General features: G+C 39.3%; 1 protein-coding gene across 1 annotated transcript in view; it reads right to left on the bottom strand.

Moving 5' to 3' along the window:
- Nucleotides 1-16,221, bottom strand: part of erbb3b (erb-b2 receptor tyrosine kinase 3b) — a 29,904-nt gene extending 13,683 nt beyond the window's left edge. Inside the window, exons 1-10 of the mRNA XM_072696059.1 lie at nucleotides 15,977-16,221; nucleotides 14,994-15,044; nucleotides 7,692-7,843; nucleotides 5,912-6,092; nucleotides 3,557-3,694; nucleotides 3,395-3,457; nucleotides 3,044-3,162; nucleotides 2,353-2,494; nucleotides 708-821; nucleotides 283-400 (exon numbers count right to left, since the gene is read on the bottom strand). Of these exons, the coding sequence (XP_072552160.1) occupies nucleotides 283-400; nucleotides 708-821; nucleotides 2,353-2,494; nucleotides 3,044-3,162; nucleotides 3,395-3,457; nucleotides 3,557-3,694; nucleotides 5,912-6,092; nucleotides 7,692-7,843; nucleotides 14,994-15,044; nucleotides 15,977-16,046 (1,148 nt within the window). The 5' untranslated portion in view covers nucleotides 16,047-16,221. The remainder of the gene's footprint in view (nucleotides 1-282; nucleotides 401-707; nucleotides 822-2,352; nucleotides 2,495-3,043; nucleotides 3,163-3,394; nucleotides 3,458-3,556; nucleotides 3,695-5,911; nucleotides 6,093-7,691; nucleotides 7,844-14,993; nucleotides 15,045-15,976) is intronic.
- Between the last annotated feature and the right edge of the window lie 4,755 nt (nucleotides 16,222-20,976).

Raw genomic sequence — 20,976 nt, 5'->3', positions numbered from 1 at the left:
TAAATAACTCAGTGCAGTTGAAAAAATGGATTCAAAATTTAACATTTTATATATTTTTATATTTTTATGTTCTTTGAAATCTTATTAACAAAAAGACAAACCAAAAGTTCTATGGAATTACTTCAAAGAACCCTTTTGGCATCTTTACCTTTTAAGATTGTACTGCCAACTAAATCTGCTTGCTTTTTGAATAGGCAGTAACATCCAGTCTAGTGCCTCAGGATGTCTGAAGGAGAACACTAACCGCCAAGAACACTCAACACTAAGGATGATAATACTCACCCATAAATGCCTGTGACAAGAAAGTGAAGACTGCCCTGGATCTTAGTGCAGTTAATGAAACTGTCAATGTTACTGGAGTCTACAGTCTGTCTGTCAGAGGCACCTGTGCCATCACACACTGCAGAGACAGACACAGAGAGAGAGAAACAGAAAGAGAAATAGAGAGAGAGGATTAAGAAAGCCAGCTCAATTAGAGACTTTCTGTACCAAGCTGTAATGTGAACTGTAATGTGAGTCAAAAGAGAAGTTTGAATAAAACTACCCTCCTTACTGAAGGGTCGTGAGCATGCACAGCGCACAATTTCCCTGCTGAAGAATATTTATGAAAGGCAACATGACCTCACTCTACTTCACTCATACCAATCTGCTTGTCAAACACTGTGGCTGTGTGTAAAGTCTGCTGTGGGTGGATGGGCACTCTTCACCTTTTGGACAGAGACCAATGCATGGTTCACACCGCTTTGTGCCATTCCTCTCGACCTCCATTTTATCTAGTGGGCAACTACTCACACAGGCGCTGCCATCTACCACAAAGTGATCTGTGTGTGTGAGAGAGATAGAGAAAGAGAGAGAGAAATGAGTAAATCTTGTTTTCAAAACATACAGAGTTCACAATGCTGAGTGAAGGAAAGCATGAGCAAAACTTTCAGAAGAACTCCACAAATAGATGGTCATAATAATAATAATAATAATAATAATAATAATTACAAAAAACCTCTGGTTCTATGAAGATCTCTTTAATCACATAAATTGTTAGGAGTACTGGATTTAACAAAGACAACTGGACGCAAAACTCAAGCCATAAATATATAGAGTCAGTCAGAAAAAGCGTATACTCATATATCAGTTATGTGCATGATCTCATAAAGTAGATGCTGTAGAATCGCTTGTTCCTGCTCTGCCGTTCTACACATTGTGAAACATCCCTTACTGTCAGCAGACACCTTTTAAATGCTAGCACTGCTGATAGCAAATGAAACCTAGTGATGGCCACTTAGAAGAACTGGTCTCTGTTAGCTTAATGCATGAACACAAGAGAAAGTAAAACTGCATGGTTAGTTCATCTGAATTTCTTTCAGTGCCACAATTTATATTGACTTCAGAATCCTTTAACCTCCAGACCTCCACAACATGTGAACTTCCATGCAGACCAGGCAGGAGAGATATCGTAGGCTTAATTGAGCGAGACACTAACAAAGGGAAGTGCCTACCTGATAACCACTGTAAAGAGCTTGCGATGTAGTGGGTGTTTAGTTCATGGGTGAAGAAAAGGTTATGTGTAACCTGTAAAAGTTTGGTGTAGAATCTTGTCATCTCCCCAATGGAAGTGTTGCTGATCAGATCATAAAAATCAGCAACCATAAATATTAGGCAAAGGATCTTCTAATGTTTATGTATAAGCTCACTTAATGTAAAATGTTGCTGAATGGCCAAAGCAACCTTGTCATTTTCCTTGTCATTTTCATGTAGTTAAATACGTAACTATAGGTGAAAGGGTTGATGATTATATCATAAACGGCCACATCGACATAGGATGAGAGGTGCCGACCTGAAGGAAATGGGCAGGGCCCTATGTGTAACTCAAGTTGTTTAGTGCAGGATTTTGCCATATTCCGCATTATGCATATGAGAATACTGGGGCTAATGTGAGTGATTTCTATATCCTAGACACAGTAACCTACTGTATAAATGCATAACTGTGTACTAACTGCATAAACTGGACATCAGCCCTTTATGACATTATATAATTAATAGTGAGTAATTAAAATTTTCCAATGATGGGTTCTGTCAGAGTCATATTGTTGCAAACAGCTGGATGTCATATTAAGGATGAAAGGTTAACTTTCTGTCATTAAAGATGTTAATAATCTATCACATCAGTGTTTTCCTTTTTTTAGATTCCAAAGACCTCAATGAGCTGGCTTGCAACTCACTTACTCATGGTTTGCAAGCTGAAGATTCTTCACAAGTGGAGTATTTTAGTTCTTAAGTGCTCTGCCTCAATGACACCATGTGTCAACTGGATGGCCATATCGCTCATCCTTAACACTCTCCCTTCTCTGTACTCACCAGGGCAGTTAGGCACGCACACTGATCCGTACTGGTACATGGTGTCTGGGTTGGGTTCCAGCTGGAATGTCTGTTTGTTGTAGATGAGCGGCTGGGGACACTGAGGCACGCATGCTCCTGAATGGTTCACGTGTCGGCACGCCTGAGTCAAAGCATCAGCATGTAGATTCAGACACTTCTCAACCTCTAGACTGCCTTTACAAGTCTGTGTTTAATTGTTACAATCGTTGCCAAGAGCTTAACCATACTGTCTTGCAGATGCTGGTGCAAAATCACTGTTCGAGCTGGGTTGGTTTTACCAGATGAGGCTCTATGCTGTCAATTCCATAGGATTTAAGTATCTGTGTACTTTACACAGACAGCCCAGATTGAAAGTTTATGGCCTTGATGTGCATATCAACATAACACAGGGTTTTATTAATAAAGTAACGTGAGGTCAGTTCAAACTGGACTGCTAATATAAGAAGCATTTGCATGGTTCTGGTCATTTCAGAAGGTACAGAATTGTAATAGTCTGACATTTCAGATTTGTGCTAGACACAAATTAGGATTTTTTTTGCATTAAGCATTTGCATTATATTACTTACCAAGGTAAAACTAACCCAACTCGATTAGGGTCAAAGACATATATTGAGATTATGTAGAAAGCTTGAGTAGTTCTTTAAACAGAAAGGACTTTGGTGTTACTTACAAAGCAGTCAGTCTCTAGAGGTCCTGAACAGCCTCCTGCGCACTCTATGTTGCAGCAGTCTCGAGGACTGGTCCCAAAGCACCGCCCATGGCACTGTGGCGCACACACCGTCTTTGTCACTGACATTCAGAGATCAGAGAAAGCACTTAGCGAAAAGCTTCAATAAATGTCAACACAACAGCTACAGTTGCTTCACTTTAAATGGTCCCATAACAGGATAAACATTCCCTGTCTGTCACTGAAGGTACATTACTATAGTACTAAATACTATACAGAGTCTATGCCGTCTTTGCAAATCTTTCTGACAGATAAAAAATCCTGATGCATTTCTGTAACTGCTGCTCTACTCACACGTCTGGCACTGATCCTTATTTGGACCCCAGCAGTGGCCTCTACACTCAGAATGACATGGCACTGCAGACAGAATGCATGAAAGGACCATATATGAACAAACCAACAATTATATCAATAAATAATACAAGGTAAAACTTGGAACATAGTGAGGCCACTCACAGACATTCTCACGGTGTGGGCCATTGCCAGAGATCTCAATGTGGGCACTGCTGTCTCTCACAATATCTTGCCAGTTGATCAAGGGAGCATAGCTCAAGTACTTATTACTTACAATTTGCACTCCTCCCTCCAGAATCTCTATTGTGTGAGAAGACACAGTGGGCTGTCAGTCATCAGCAAAGTAACATTAGATAAGAAGAAAGTCACATTAATTCTAAGGGAAATAAGGGTTATGAGAATGTGAAAAGGTGAATATTGTGCTTCTTTCCTTATTTATGAAAAATTACACAAAAAGAAAAAAATACACTAATCTTGCTTAAAATGTTGAAAAATTACCCCATTTACATCTGGTCACCTCATGCATTTTGAGTATCAGGATTACATCTGGTTTAATCATATTTATAAGGCTGGTTTATCTATAAAATCACTTCAGGAGGTTGTCTGAGAAGCATTTGAGCCAGGTTATAGCAGTATAAACGCATCTGTCTCTCCAAGACATATTCAACAACCGAAGCCCCTCACAGTACACAATTTGCATATTACATCCTACACAGTAATCAATCAAATCAATCAATCAAATTTCAGCCTGACTAACCAGAGATGCATTTGACATTTGAGATGCAAGTTTAAATGGATGTGGCTAAAATCTTACCAGGATACAATCCAGATACTAGTCACATGATGTGATCAGGTGAAAACGGGGTTAAAGTCTCTTGCCTCTTGGAAATCAGTTAATTTTCTAATCACTTTTTCACAGTAACAGACATTTTGTCCAGGTTTGACCCTTGCATGCCACTCTATATTGTAAAATATCACATTTTATGCCATAGAAAAATTACTGTGAGCAGTAAAAAATCTGAAAAATGAACCAGGGCTGGCCTATTTTCTCTTCCAAGCAGGAGAAACTGAAAGTGTGAAGAATTCTTGAAAAGAATTGAGTGCAGAACCACAAAAAAAGATAATGATGACACTTTTCCATGCATCGCTGCCAGTAGTCTTGACTAGCCTCAACTCGCACTCATTGCCAGTAAACCAGAAGGGTGATGTGGGAATGGTGTGTTTGAAAACACACACACACACACACACACACGTAGGTTGCTCTTGGTATTTCTCATGGTCGTCCTCTATGAAGCACATTGTGCTCTCCACATGGTCACAGGTGTGTATACACTCTGCTAAGACACTAGATTCCACAATCCTCCCACACACTCACACGGCAAAATTAACATGTCATGTTACAGCCCCTCTGTCCGGCTGTCTCTATCATGAGAATGAAAAACACGTTTGAAGTTGCAAAAGACATAATTGCCTTATTAGTAATACGTAATCTCAACAAGATCAAACCTGCACCACTGTAATTCTACGAGGGCAATCCACCATTTAGGTCAAAGGTCAATTCACATCTGCTTGTTTATACACTATATTGACAAAAGCATTGGGATACAGGCTCATTCATTGTTTTTCCCAATGTCAAGAGTATTAAAAAGAGTTTATCCTGCTTTTGTTGAACTGTTTCTACTGTCCGGTGAAGGCAGTTTCACTTTCAAACTCAGTCATGAGACAAACAAAACACAAACAGGTACACAGGAAGTTTCAGCACTTGACAAACTACATGCTTACACCGAGCTAGTGACTTTAATTGAAGACAGAGCAGCAAAAAGAGATCAAAATTAGCTTTATAAATACACTATTTAACCAGCTGAATAAATATGCATGCATTATTTGTATAGTGACGTGGCTGTGTAGCCAAGCAGGTTTGGCATTACATTTAAGAAAGGTAATGGTACTGAGCAGTGCTGCCATCAAAGTGTTGCCCCTGTCACTGGAAGAATGGTGGGTAGGATGGGTCACTTTATGTAAGTCTTAGGAAGTAAATACTAGCCTTCACCAGTCCTAGCTAGTTTGCAGGAACTGGGAAAGATTAAATTTGGGGAGAAAACTGGGGGAAAAAATCCAGAAAATAATTAAATCCATATTGTGTCTAGATAAATTTAAGAAATTAAGTGCTATTTTTGTGGAACAGTGTTGTGTTATGAATCACTAACTGCACAAGAAAATGAGGGAAAAGAGACATCAACATCAAGGTAAATCTGGCATGTCCTTTTCCAGTGTTGTCAAGTCAAGTCAAGTCAAATTTATTTGTATAGCGCTTTTTACAACTGTTGTCGTCACAAAGCAGCTTTACATAATTATTACTTAATAAAGAACAGAGACAGAGAAGAAAGAAGAAATAACATGAAGCGTCAAAGACCCCCGTGAGCAAGCCAACGGCGACAGTGGCAAGGAAAAACTCCCTCAGAGGAAAAACTCCCTGTTGTCTCTCTGTCCTTTCTCTGTTGCCTCTCTCATTCTGACCTGTAAGATGAGTGAGGCCCATTTCTTCCAGTCCATACTGGCCTTCGAAGTTGAGGAAAACGGACAGGGCCCACTTCTGATCGTAAAGGGTGCTGCCACGGATTACTCGGAGCTGGCCCAGTGGCAGCCGGCTGAACTGGTTTGTGGCAATGAGGACATAGCCTGTCACTTCCCGGATCCCCTGTAGACAGAGGCAAAGCAATCAAAGATGTGTTATGAAGCTCACTGAATCTGAGAGGAAAGGTTAGGAATACATTGTTGGCTAGAAGAAAAATAAAGAACAGAGCAGTTCAAATACTTTGCATCAGTTTCTGAAATATTCAACTTGAAATGTGAAGATCGCAATATGCTAAAGACCTCCCTCTCTCTTAGCAGCTCTCTTAGCAATAAGATTTAATTCAAGACTGACTGCTTAACTGTATACTAGGCCTGCACAGTCAGGGGCAGAGTACTGCATGCGCTGCAGCCTAAGGGCCCACCTAGGAATTGGGGCCCACTGACTATAATTTTTTTTAACAAAAACTTCATTTAATCTCATTTAGTAATTATGACAATCAACAAATTGAGAGTTAATGTTTGGTAAATGAGGCAGGATTCCAGGTCAATTTGAAATTTGGGTGGATTAAACATTACTGTTTAATGTTAAACGTTACTGTTTGTTAAGTGAGCAGGTCCAGAGCAGCGCATCGACACATTTGGCTTATGTGAAAGGCAAACAGAACAGAGATCTTGTATTATAATCTGATAAAAATGTGAATCATCTCTCATATATCCTCTATGAAAATCAATTTAAATATGTTCAGAATAATAAACTGCACTGACAAATGACCTCTAAACAGTTACTCACTGGCGCTGCTCATGTTCATTTATTTCCTTTTCTTCTGGTTCAATTTTTAAGAATTCTGTTGTTTATGATGTTTTATCTAAATACGTAGTACTATAATTAGCTATTCTTAAATCAAACATTTAGAGCTGTTCCATGTACATAATTTTACAGCTTGTCAGAACTTTTTAGTCACCCACTGTTCTACTCAAATTTCTCGAAGGCTAATTGTGTTTAATGTTGAAAAATTGCTAATTGCAGTCTAATCGAACTTGGTTAGTTGTGTGAGGTAGGATAACTGTTAAACCACTTTCTGGTAACTCTTTGTTTACCACCAGTTTCTTTAAAAAATATCCCCATTTATCCTTAAGATAAATGCTGTACTTTTCATATGGCTTCTTTTCCCCTTTCTGTCTTAAGTTTCTTTTGATACTGCTCACTTGGAGCAATGCCATTATTGTTGACAGCGATGTTGTTTCATCAGTTTGCTTAGTATTTCCAGTATATTTCACTGCTTCCTATGTTTTTGAACTTTTGCCTGGATCTGTGTTCATTTGAGATTTCGGACTTTAGTACCTTTATTTATTTAGTTTCTAATGAAATGATGGCTGAAAATGTTGTGTTTTATGTTTAAGGAGCTATAAAGGCTGTGATTACTATTTCTTAGTTTTAACAAAAATATCCAAATGTGTCTTCTGGGCAAGGATGCCCAAAGTTTTGCATACAACTGTATCTATTTATATTATATCCAGATATAACAATTTATGTTAGTTTCCACTAGTGATAATTAGCTACACTTGGGAAAAGATTGTCAGGATAAATGTTTGACTTAATTTTTGCTTTTGAAACATCATGATATTTAACCTAAAATTATCACAAAGTAATGAGTACTTTTTTAACATGGTATTCAGACCGTCTTCATTGGAATTAATAGTGTATGATGAAAAGAAATCTTACTCCAAGGAAAGAGAAGTTAAAGTGTCGCTCCATCAGGGTGATTTCCAGGTTTCCTATGATGATTTCACAGTTCTCATAGCGGTCCTTCAGGTTAATGTAGTGCTGAGCAGAGCTGTCTGTAAAACTCAGTCCATTTGTGGTACCTAAGCAAACTGGCAGAGATAAAATGAAAATATGTATTTATATATATGTACTGAACCACTCTTAGTGAAATTTAAATTTCATATAGACTAGTAAATGTCATTTAAATTGTTAAAAAAAGGCTCCACTGAGATACAAAGATCAATGATCAATAAATAGCCTAATCTAATACGCAGTTCCTAATTACTAGTTGGCCACCATGAACACAGGCTCGGTTGTAAATTCCTTTACTGACACTAGAGAATGGCATCATAAAAGGCCAGATACTTTGAAGTAGGCACAAAGCCTTCTCTGCACATACATGCACACACTTACTCACATACACAGACACAAGGTCAGTGGCATGGTGAAGGAGAGATCAGAGGTCAAAGAGGTCACTGGATTGCTACAGGCCAGAGTTTGTAGCACAAGGACTTGTAATGTGCTTTAGCAGCCATGAGCTGCGACCAAACAACAGCAAAAACAGCATCAATCAACCATGGTACCACAGCAGGGTCACTGGCCTGAGGGAGGACTCGGCATTAGCGCCTATTTACCATCTTCACTACAATGAAGAAAGTACAGACACAAGCTTGCACTCTCTCTTTCTAGATCATTCACAAAAAGGCTCAGCAGCACAGTCATAACTGCTGTGAGTGCTGCAGTGCGCCAGCACATGAGACAGAGCTTGGCGTGGGCGTGCTGCATGCTCATGTGTATGTATGCAGTGTATCAGGCTGTCTGCATCACAGTAACACTGTGCTTATACTGAAGAAGTGAAAAACGGACAAGAATGCAGAAAACAGCTGCTAATCAGTGTGATAATTACTGTGCTGGCCTGTACTGATGAACTTATTACACATATTCATTTTCAATGTTTCCTTTGCATTGTGTAATATGCAGCAATGAATGGACCAATAGAAATTGTGCAAATGTATTTTTGTTGCATTAACATGCATTATCAGACATCCAATGCAGATATTCAGAACCTCTAATCTAGGTAGTCTTGCCCATGTTGGTTATTAAGTTTTGTTTTTGTTTTTTTTCTGTTAGTTCTTTCCCACTGTGTGTGTTAATGTACTGAAGGAGGAGAACTCAAACATTGAATCAAGCAGCTTGTTCCAAGGATTACAACAATATGTCCTGACATTGCCAGAGGATCGACAACTTACTGCTAGATATGAGTGTTTAGCTATGCTGTCATTAGCCATTAGCTTTTTCAGTTTTCACACAACAAAATAGAAGGCTACATTAGTAACCTTCCATTCAGACATGACATGTAGCTTCAAATGCACATGTACAGCTTGTTTAACCTTCACAGGAAAGCACTGGCATTAGAAATGAACAGTCCTGGGCCTAAGATACCGAATGCCAAGTTTCAACGAGAGGAGCATAAAGCTGCTAAGCATTGGGCTGTAGACAGAGTGTAGACATGATGGTGCTCCATCCAGTACCTTGTGTTGGAGTGGTGTTTGTGATCCAGAAATAATCATCCAACATCAGTACCTGAGCTTATTAAAGATCTTGTGATTTAATGCAATCAAATCCTAACAACATTGTTTCAAAATCTAGTGGAAAAACCTAACTATAGTTGAGACAGGTTTAGAAAAAAAAAACAAAAAAAAAAGTTTAACCCCTTAAGTGCATATTTCCCGCTAACAGTGTTACGTTAAGCTGTTGCCAGAGAATAGCCCCATCAGTTTGTACAGAACTCTCAGTAGTTAATTAGTAGTTATTAATGGGTTAATACTGATGATGAAACATTGGATGAGTAGGCATTCATATACTTTTGGCCAAACAATGCACACTGAAGTCGAGATGTTTTTCCCTTCACCTATAAAATGTACCGTTTAGGAGACAGGGGGTGTTGTTACGACAGCAACACAATTCTGTCAGCTGTTCCTAGGAAAACTCTCGCTAGTGTTTACAACAGTAAACCTGAAGCATGAAAGGAATTATCTCAATGTGAACAAAAAAAATGCCAACCAAGACCACAAAACTGAAATGCCCCCAGCATAAGAAGGCAAGAAAGGGCTGTGAGTGACTGTGGCTGTGAGGGTAATTTGAGGGAGTAAAGTTGAGGCTCTATTAAAGTCTCTGTTCTGTTCTACATGTTCTGGAGCTGATAGCTGGCTCAGAGACCCAAACAGGCATTCTTAATAAACAAAGCTCAGGATTGTCACACAGCTATAAATGTGCAGTCTGTTAATGTGTACTGGCAATGGGATGCGTATGCAAGAGTGTCCATGGTCTGTGAGCATGTGTGTGTGTGTGTGCGTGCTTGTTTTTGTACATTTTGGGGACATAAAAGTCCTTACTTTTATAATGAAAACCAGAGAGAAACAGTGTTCATCAGTCATGTATCAGTCAAACAATCATTTATCTCTGAATGAACAAAATGGTCTTGATTTTGCAAAGTATTCATTACAAAAGCTACATGTGCTACTTCTTCTGGGTACTAAGATTAGGGTTAGGCTTAGGCTCATGCAGAGATAATTCTTTATACATATAAGTACTAAACATAAAGCACAAATGGGACATATGCATGACCCCACATTCTGACTCAGAATAAAAACATGTATATATAGATATGTGTGTGTATGTGTGTGTGACTGTGTGTCTGCACTAGCAGGGCTGAGATCATAGCAGCAGACAATAGGGCGAGTGTGAGGGCACTAGTCTATCAACAGAAGGAGCAGGGGCAGGCAACAGGAAGAGATAGGGACATCATCTAAAAGTGTCCACTCTCTGCCTGCTCCCACAGCTCAAGCCCAACACTGGCCCATTCTTCACAGTCCTGCTCACAGCAGTGGCCACTCTTACGTTTTGCTGCACTACTTATGCAGCCTCAACACCAGCAATGCCCATAATTCACAGCCGCTCGTGAATCACTCAGTGGGGGAGCTTTTATTGGAATAAGGCTCTGTGTAGTAATGCAGTTTGAACATTAAGTGTTTAAGGCCTTTATTTCATCTCATGACAGGGTAGTCAGAACTGTAGTTCTGCACTACAGTAGTAGAGCAGAATTGTTCAGGGTGGTGAGCTGAGAATAGCATGCCTTCATCTCTCATTGGATATTTGTTCATTTTAAATAAATTAAATTTGTGTTAAAGGAAACACTGAGCGCTTAGAAGCAGGGATGTCCTGATCTGTGCCTTAATGCTGAGTATTTAGTTTAGTAGAGACTTTTCTTACAATTACTGAAGAAGGATATCTGTTGCAGTTTGTCACCTACCGATTTGAAATAACTGTTTTATAGTGGGTGAATGTGCTGTAATTTGGGTTTAATTTGTAATAAAGCCTCTTGACTTGACTGGACTTTTACTGGAAGTTTATTAGCATTAGCGTTAGTCTCCTCCCCGTCTTAAAAGTGCTCTTCAGTGCTGGTTTAAAAAACAAAGAAAGGCAAGCGGTTCTACCACCGATAAAACAGAGCTGGGCAATAACCTCTGCCAACAGATGGCGCTCTGAACATTGCAGATAAAACAAAGACTCGGAACTGGATTGGTATTAAAATAGCCGATACCCAATCCTTTAAAATAAGCCTGGATCACCCCCTACTTAGAATATACAGTTTGCCAAAAATGGCAGATGCACATACATTCAGGCAGGTAAAACACACACCTACATACATTCCTTTATGCATACTCACATACTATTTCCAGTGTTGGGAGTAACGCAGTACAAAGTAACGCAGAACTGTAAATAAAAGTGTCGGAGCCTTGTCATTCTGGTTGAAGTTTGAAGACTTCCAAGGAAACCAGTCATTAAAATAAGTCAAAACTTTAATCAGGAGCCACCTAAGCCAATATTGTTTCACAAGATAAAGCCCTGTTCTGACTGGGTTGAATTTACATGATGTGGCCCTGGTGTCATTTTCCTTCCTAAAGAAGATTCTTAGTGATTTTCTTTCTGTCCTTCTCCTCTGAGAGAAAAACAGACATTACCTGCTGTTTTTCATGAAACTCAGCAGTGGTCTGATCATTTTCATCCTATCCAGATACACATCTCCTTATTTTTCCAGGCAAATATCTCTGAAGGTTTTTGGGCGCTCCTACACACTGTATTTGGTCTCACTTTCTCCAACTAAAACAAAAGCCGGCATCTCTTCTTCTGCTCCAGAGTGTCTCTGATCATTTGGACCCCACGTTGTGAACGGAGAATGATCATTTAATTACATGATGCAAACATTTGGTTACTAAATTTCTGAGGCACTTTTATTGCTATCTGCATGCATCCCCTTGATGAACTAATTCAATCCAAAGTCAATTTTATGAGAAAATGAGTTACTATTTCTATATCACATGCCAAAGCAACACTACTTAAAAATGTCAAAATCTAGAAGACAGTAAAAGGACACAAAAATCTCATGCACATGCAGTTATTTACACTTGAAGAAGAACATTTAAATAAAAACTCTAATAAAACAATGCTCAACTTATTTATTCCTCATGATTTTAATCAGCAGTAGTTCTTTCTACTCAGTAAGGATCATAACTGATGTCTTGAAAGTGGTTTATATGGTTTTTAAACGGTGTGTAATTCACAAGGTAAACATCTTGTAATTGTTTCTTTATAGAACATTTTACAAAACGGCTCTATTAAGCACCTTAAAAGATTCTGCTACTGCTACATGTCAAAAGATAGAACCCTTTTTTTGCTGTTACCACCAAGTTTTAAGAATATGCACATTTGTCACATATGTATTAATTATACTTGCTACATACAATTTAAAATTTCAGACTTTATAAAGTCAGGTCCACTTCGTTGGTCCTTGTAGTTCAGGACTGTTTTCTATCCCTCTTCCTAAAACTGTATGAAAACAAGCGCATGTATACATATGAATACCTACAACTTGCTGCTTCAGCGTCACATTGCTTCATTGCTTCATAGAGTATTGATTTAACAAGGGAGTGGCAGCAGCACAGGAAACAATACATCAAATCCAGAAATCCACGCACTTTATATGGGTCAAAAGTCGCAAACAGCCAAGAATTGGGGTGCAGAATGAGCAGATACGACAGACAGACTCAAACAGAGACATGGACTGAAAAAATACAAAATAAGGGATGCCAGGTAGGAACCAGGGAGAAAGAGCAAACAGACGCTGGTGAAGGATTATTAGAAAGCACACAGACACTAAACACACAGTGTGATTAATTCTTCCTTTGAATTTCTCAGGGGTGTAACAGGTGACTCGTACTGCATGAAATTGCCAAGATGTTCTGAGCATGAAACTGAAGACATTTTACAGATCAATCAAACCATATGGCTACAAAAGAGGCTGTTGAGGTTTTACCAAGGTAGATCAAACTCCAAATCTGATTGTGAGTAAATGTACAGAAACTACATTTAATCAAGGAAAGTCAGTAACTAAAACAGATTTCCAACATTTAACCCAACTAGAACACATCATCTGGCATTTTTCCAAATTGTAATAAATGTAGTTCTTGGATTTGATTGCAAATAAAAAGTGCTCTTTGAAGCTATGCCAAGGTCCTATAATGTACCAAGGTCGAATAATGGACCTTACTTGTACACTGTAGTTCACTCTCACAGAAGGTGTACTGTATATTTTTGGAGCCTGGAGTTAAGACACAGTGTACAGGGGCAAGGCAGCTTAAAATAAGCACCTGCAAAGGAATTTGGTATATTTATGTATGTATTTATGTAAACCTAAAGGGTCCCTGTGATATGACAAGCGAGGTACCATCTCAGCGACACTTTGCTAACTCTTTCACCTAAGAGAGTAGAAGAATCACTTTTAGTTTCATACAGAATCTTTCAGAGAAAACCTTCTTTGAAAAAGTACCATATTTAGATATGTAAGTAACTTCCACATAAATTAAAGTTTACAATTGGAAGGTTCTTCCTAGAACTTTAAGCCCTATAAATTAATAATTAAGCCCAATAAAACCATTCAGGAGCTATTTTTTAGGAATGCAGAGGTACTGTAGATACCGCAGATTCTTAGATTCCACAAATTCTTAGAGCCGCCTATCTGTCGATCAGTTCTTTGACAAGAGAAACTTGAGGAAGTCGCAAATATGACTACAATTCTTGACCTCAAAGCAGGCCTGGTGAACTTCAGTGTGATAACTCTGTGTGTCACGTCCGATTAAAGCTTTGTTTTATGATGGGGCAATACAGGCCTACACCTAGCTCTGTTGCTGTGCCAGTTTTACAACCCTGTTGACACACTGCATCCAGCAGCAAAATAAGTGACATATTAGTACAATGAGAGACGCTGATTACAGAAAGCTAATGCCCACCTCCATTCTCAGAGGCAAAGTTCTGTAAGGAAAAAAAGAGCAGTTTTGTGCGCAAAAGGAGAAGAGGGACGATTAAGGAGAGGCCAGGTTAATCATTCTGAGAGTGTCAATATATCCACTCGAAATGACTCACTCCTGGGTGGTACCGTTAATGAACCCTGCAGCTTAGTCTACTCATGCTTTCCGTCATATTGACACAAATTGTTATGTGCTTCGAAAAGAATGAGATAATGGCTGCTTGATTGTTGAAACAGATTCTTGGATGTGTGTTTATGGTGCCATCAACCACACCGTGTCCAACACAGCCAGCAGGGAAAGCTGAGACCTTGAGCCGCTCTTAGCCTCTCCAAAAAACCCTGGTGTGGTTACGTCTGAGCAGAGTAGAGATGACAGAGGAGAGTGTTAAGACTGTGTGGTTTCTTATCTGGTATCCGTGTGAGGTATTGGGTACCTGCTCTTCACAATAGTTTACTAAAGGCAGGTACAGTTGAAAAGTTCCATGAATTCTTAGGCCAGAGCTGAGTCACAGCTAAGAATAACATGAACCTGTTGTAGCACACCTACTCAGGTGAAGGAGGAAGAAAGGCTCAGACCAATGGAGGGGAAATGGCCATAGCATGACCAGTCATCTGCTAAATGCACCTGCTTATGTTCTGCCATGAAATACTCAGGAGAGCTCCATGGTGATTTACGGATTACCTAGGCTCAAACTGTTGGAAAGAGGTTCCTGCAGCAAACGCAGATTGTCTAATGGTTTTTTTTTTTGTCCATCAACCTGTTTATTTCCATTCCACTGGATACCTTATTTTCAAGCCCTCTTGAAAAGCGCTCTCTCCCCTCAAGGTTACAGGGAGGTAGGAAATATGATTAGTACACTGTTATAACCAGGACCATTTGAACATATTCCTACCTTCTTGAGGCTTGGCCTTGTTATCCCTCACTTCTGGCTCCTGTGTAGAGTCTTGTGTGTGCGTGAGGGGAAAAACACAGATTGGAGAAGATGATTAAGTCAGAGTTAGGCTGCTGTGTTCTAACATTTATATGCAAAAGTTGAAGATACATGTCCACTAAGGTACCACTTCATTCAAATTACCCTCCGACCCCTTTCAAAAATCAACCAATAAATAACATAATAAACTCTACACAGACGTGAGGTTTGTCTGTTAAGCCTGGGTCAGTGATTTTAATTAGGCTTTTCTTAGTCCTGTTTTTTTTTTTCTTATAATTTATAATTATAATATAATATAACTTTGTCCATAAGTGATCCAAAACAGATTTGAACAGTGTCTCTCAAGCCACAGTTAAGGTAAGGGTTTGTAAGAGTTTTAAAGTCATAGTTAGGATTCATTTCCACTAATTGTCTGATTAAAACTGCCACAGTCTGGAGTTTGTATATTAAAGTTTTAATGTATATTAAAGTTTGAAAGGTTCATTTCCACCAAGCACATCACTTTCAACCCCCTTATCACTTCCAATTGATAGTTTGATTGACACTGCCACAGTCTTGTTGAACTGAAGGTCCATTTCCACTAATTCTGTAAGCTTGTTGCCTCTTTAACACTCAAAATGAACATGTTTGATGGAAACTGCCATCGTCAGGAATTTGGAATGATGTTTTTGTTAAACTGAAGGTTCATTTCCACTAATTATCTCAGTTGTCTATCCCTGTATGACTCAACGGGAATAGTTTAATGGCAGCTGCCGCAGTCACTGATTTGTAGCTAGCTAGGATAACGATATGTGAAAGTAAATTTCCACCAATTCTGTCGGTTTCTGCCTCCTTGGGACTCCTTATGAATATATTTGGTGGAAACTGCCACAGTCAGGGATTCGTAATTATAAAACTGAAGGTACATTTCCACAAATTCTGTCAGTCCTCTCCTGTTTTCCTACCTTTTCGAGTCTGAGGCGCAGCTGGCTGAAGACACCTGAGGAGAAGCAGAAGGAGCACGTGCGCCCGCATCTCGCCGCCTCGTCAGTAAAGTCCCCTCAGAGAGCGCGCGCTCATAACCAGGGGCGCTCTCTCCTCTCAGTGCCGGGAGAGCAGAGCAGACGTCCTAAAATCCAGAGACGGTCTCCGTAACCCACCTGTGGTTCAAGTAACGAGTCAGCGGCTACGGCAACAAATCACAGCTCACCTGCGCTGAGAGCAGCCCAGCAGGTCAGTGAGGACTCTGTAGGCGTGACGGGTTGAAGTTTGGGAGTGGAGCCGCAGGATGGCAGCGCTCTGATCCCTCCCTCTACATCCACTTAATGACAGCGCTTCAGTTAGTCTGCGGTGTGCAGATCACTCCGGCAACACTGGTGCGTCCCGGGCTTCTCGACGATCAGAGGAATGTGACTGCGCAACTGGGGTGCATCGTTGGCGAATTAGATGCTGGGGGCATTTGTGGAAAAGTGACAAAGAACCGAATTAATTAACTTATTAATTATTTACAAATATGTAATAATTATTACAGAAAAATAATGCCAACAAGTGGACAAATGTTCTTAAACAGAAGTAAAAGTATTATAAAAAAAACTTATTAAATATTAAAGACAAACATCTAATCTAATGACTAATCAACTCTCATATATATATATATATATATATATATATATATATATATATATATATATATAGCCCTTCACCATAACAAGTACCAACATATTTTTTAATAATCCACTGCAGGCTTCCAATATGAAACGCAATATGAGAAATTGAACACAGATATCAAGTCAATAGATATATAGTCAATAGAGTCAATAGGTGGTCAACCAGCTTGGTCATGCTGTCTCATCAAGCTCACGTAAAAAACATACACCATGCTGACCACCAAGGAGCAGCTTAGACCATCAAAGAAATGAAAAGGCTGGTCTCGAGCTGGATTTCTCAGCAGAAAGCACTGATGAAGAAAGTGTGTGAAGGCTTGGGGCAGTTCAGAGAGTATGAAACAAACCCCCCGCGGTGTGTCAAAACTTTAATGTTGCTTTCATCCAAACTCGGGTTAAGTTAATCATTACAAATTACCAGTGACCATAAATAACAAGGGGTCATTAGGACTTGAAAGAGCACAGCTAACGTTAAGAAGGGGTTCTTCATGTGACAACAACCAAGAAGCCAACAATGAGGTGTATAGGACTTGTAACCTTGTGTATAGGGAGTGTAACCATCAAAGTTTATGATATTGTGAATACACACACATATATATACAGTATATATTTGCAGTGTATATATATATATATATATATATATATATATATATATATATATATATATATACATATATATAATTACAATAATTACACATCTAATACCAAAGCTAAACACTAACACTAAATCTAAAACTCAGAGCCCCGCTGGTTACAGTTGGCACCAGTTGTAGTGTGTTGAAACCTTTTCTTTTAACACTGTGTCTTACACAGAGGCATTCTAGAGATGTGAGCAGTGCCCAGTTCTGTGCAGCTTCCCCCTATAGAGAGTACAGTGAATCCCCACTTGCAGAGGGGTCTGCATGGCGTTCTTGTTCACAGTGAAGAGCATCATTGTGTTCCAGCCATGTCAACTGCTAAATCCCCCCATTGATGCATATAGACCGGTCCATCACAATGGTCGCATTGTCAGTGGCCGGGCTGACTTCTGAACCCGGGCTAGAACATTGCCTGGCCGCAACAAACTGGCCACTGTACAGCGTTGAGCACAACATCGTCCACTGCTCAGATCTGGAGAGAGACACTCTGGTGCATCAAGGCACTCATGATTCGACATAATCACATTATATTTCCATTTCCACAAAAATCAGGCCAACTACCAATAGCACGCTACCGGAGTTTACACCTTAAAGACTGAGAAAGAAACAGGCAGATATGTGCTCAAAAGGCTTTTGTTTGACACATGGGATAATCACTGTCATTCTCTCTCTCAGACCACCCCCTTCTTATTTGGGTCCATCGTCGTGACACATTCTCACAGCTGGAATTAGGACCACCCTCCTGCATCTGTACATTTCTTTAGTACGTGTGAGCAGGCTAGGTCGAGAAATAAGTGACACAAGGTTTCCCCATTGGCGATGCTCTGCCAGGCCTTTACTGCAGCTATGTTCAGTTCTTGGAATGTGTGTGAAATGCATGCTCGATTGGATTGTGGTCAGTTTGATAAACTTGGCCATTGCACAACATCCCACTTCTGTGCCTTAAACAAGTCTTGGGATGCCTTTGCAGTCATTAAGCTCTGGGTCACTGTCATTCTGCAATGTGAAGTGCCACCAAATGAGTTTTGAACCTTTTGGCTGAATTTGAGCAGATAACATAGCCCTTTCCTGTACACCATTACTTTTTGTTCAGCATTCACATCATCAGTAAATATAATGAAAACAGTTTTGTTGGCTTGCCCATAGCATGAGTAGATCCGTCCCTACCTCATACTCGTCCCTTCCTTCTGGTACAAATTGATCTTTGTCACATCTGTCTAAAAGATGTTCCAGAAATGTATAGTATTTATAGATGTTTTGATAAACTCTAGTTTCTGGTCTTATCACATCTTGTATCATACTCTGTTGACTTTGACACAGATAACATACACCTATCCTGAAGGGTGTTCCTGATCTGACCAACTGTTGATGATGGATTTTTTATGTCATCTTGTTTTCAGCTCTTCCACATCAGCTAACAGATGCTGTGCCGGTCAACACCACTCAAGTGATGGCCATAGTGATAGCACATTAGAATAATTCTAGCTAAAACTAGAAACCTTGCTTTTTAAAATGTTACAAATAGTTGATATGGCTGCACTTAATGTTGCTGAACAGATTCAATCACTTACAATCAGCTGTAGACCCATAGGGCTGCTTACTTGTGAGTGAATGTAAGAAGAGCACATAGAATAACACAGACCTGGCCATGGAGCAGTTATGCAGCCAACTGCCTAAGTACGTGTGAGCCCCTAAAAATGAGGGACTATGATTGATGGTTGCAAATTCCACACCATTGATTCCAATGTAAATACCCTCAAAAAGCTAAAGCTGAAATAAATGGCTGTAATCCCCACATGCTTGACGCAAAACATTGAGAGAAACGGAGTTAAAGCTGGAAATCTACATTTCAGTTAAATCCCTATTGTTTCATTTCAAACCTGTTGAGGTGGTGTGCAGAAGCTTTATAAGCCTGATTGTATCAAACAACTGACCTCAGTGTGTAACCTCCATAATGTCAATTCCATTGGTAACCACATTGTACTGTTATTCAATATGTGTGTATGTGATGTGATGCAATCTGAATTTAAGCCAGTGCAAAACTTAAGGGCTTTAATAATCTGGGTGTAAATTTATTCAGATTAACACAGTTCTATTAAATCAAGCGTTCAAGCTCTGTGACCTGTGAGACCTCCACTGGCACACAGTGGCATTACAACTACCTCACTTATTCCACACAAAAAATGAGTCATTTTGATGTTTAACACCATCTTTTATTTTTTGATTAGTTACAAAACATAAATAAAATCAACAATTGAATTAGTTACAATTTTACAGTAGCTAAATCACCAGCAATAAAAGTTTTAGTCTCCTAGATTATTTTTGATCAATAATCCTTAGAATCATTGGTGCTCAGTTTAGTAATACTGGGTCCCCTGGTAAAAAATTCTAACAATTTCAGCAAAGAGACATTAGACTGTGAAAATGGTTTGACTTACAGTTTCACACATCAACTCGTTTAAATTTAAATGAAAAGTTTATATATATATATATATATATATATATATATATATATATATATATATATAAGAAAAAAAAACAAAACAAAAACAAAACTGAACTTTAGAGCAATCTCAGGGCTAAGCTACGGCTGAGGCAGGGGACCCCACAACCAGAGCTGAGGACCAATGCATTTCACCGTTAAGTAACTGCAGCTTTTTCAACACCGATCAGTACATCATTTTACATTTTTTACAACCCCAGTTCAAAATACAAAAATAATGCTTTCTTTTAGATTACATTTTGGTAACACTTGGTAACAGGACAGGGCGAGTCTTCTGCCTATTCCTGTCGGAAAAGAGCAATGACATGTTGTGGATGTGTTAGTACTCGACTCGACTGCATGTAAACTCACTGCCGGTAATTATGTGCCATTGGTTACTGGGAAGATGTAGGCCGCCGTTTAGAAAAATGGAAAATCAACACAGGTTTTCTGGAAACTGAGTTATCATAAATCTCCATACACATACCACAGTCCTATTTGCTGTTTTAAACATCCACACGCTCCAGCATAGCATGACTTAGTAACAACACAAAACACATTAGATTTGCTTCTTTTTTTGTTTTTCCTTCTTCTGACTTTCTTTTCCTGCACTCTGTAGTCTTTGTGCACATTACATGACAAATCCCCCAACTGCTGTCATTCTAAAAAATAGAGCACTCTTTTACACCCAAAACCTGCTGTACATAACATTGTGATCCTCTGCCAATACTCATAATGTTAAAAATCACATTCATGGACACAGAATGATTCTGGTCATTCTTCTGTCTATGGTAAATACATGTATCAGGAAAAGTGCTGGACACTTGAAGCACAAGGCCAATAGGCCCACTTGCTGTCTGACAAACTGCTTGGCGTGTCTGGAAAACACTTTTCCTGTTGTTTTTCTGTTTGTTTATGTATTTGCGTTTGCACGGAGAGGTATAGAGTAAACGTCTGTAAACAGTTATCAGGTGCTGTTCAGGTGAGGCATACTAGAACCTCGTAATCTCTGGGGGTGAAAATAGACTTTTGACATAGCTACTGTAACAGCTACTCGAAAAGGCAACATACTGTCTGGACAGCCCAGGTGCAAAGTCTCCCACTCAAAAAATTCACTTGGCAGTTATCTGTTCATCAAAGTACAGAGCAAGATCACATTAAAGGTTTTATCTGATGAGGAG

Source organism: Salminus brasiliensis, chromosome 14, assembly GCF_030463535.1.
Source record: "Salminus brasiliensis chromosome 14, fSalBra1.hap2, whole genome shotgun sequence".
Taxonomy (NCBI): Eukaryota; Metazoa; Chordata; class Actinopteri; order Characiformes; family Bryconidae; genus Salminus; species Salminus brasiliensis.
The sequence above is the reverse complement of the archived record's forward strand: the minus strand, read 5'-3'. Positions and strand labels throughout refer to the sequence as shown.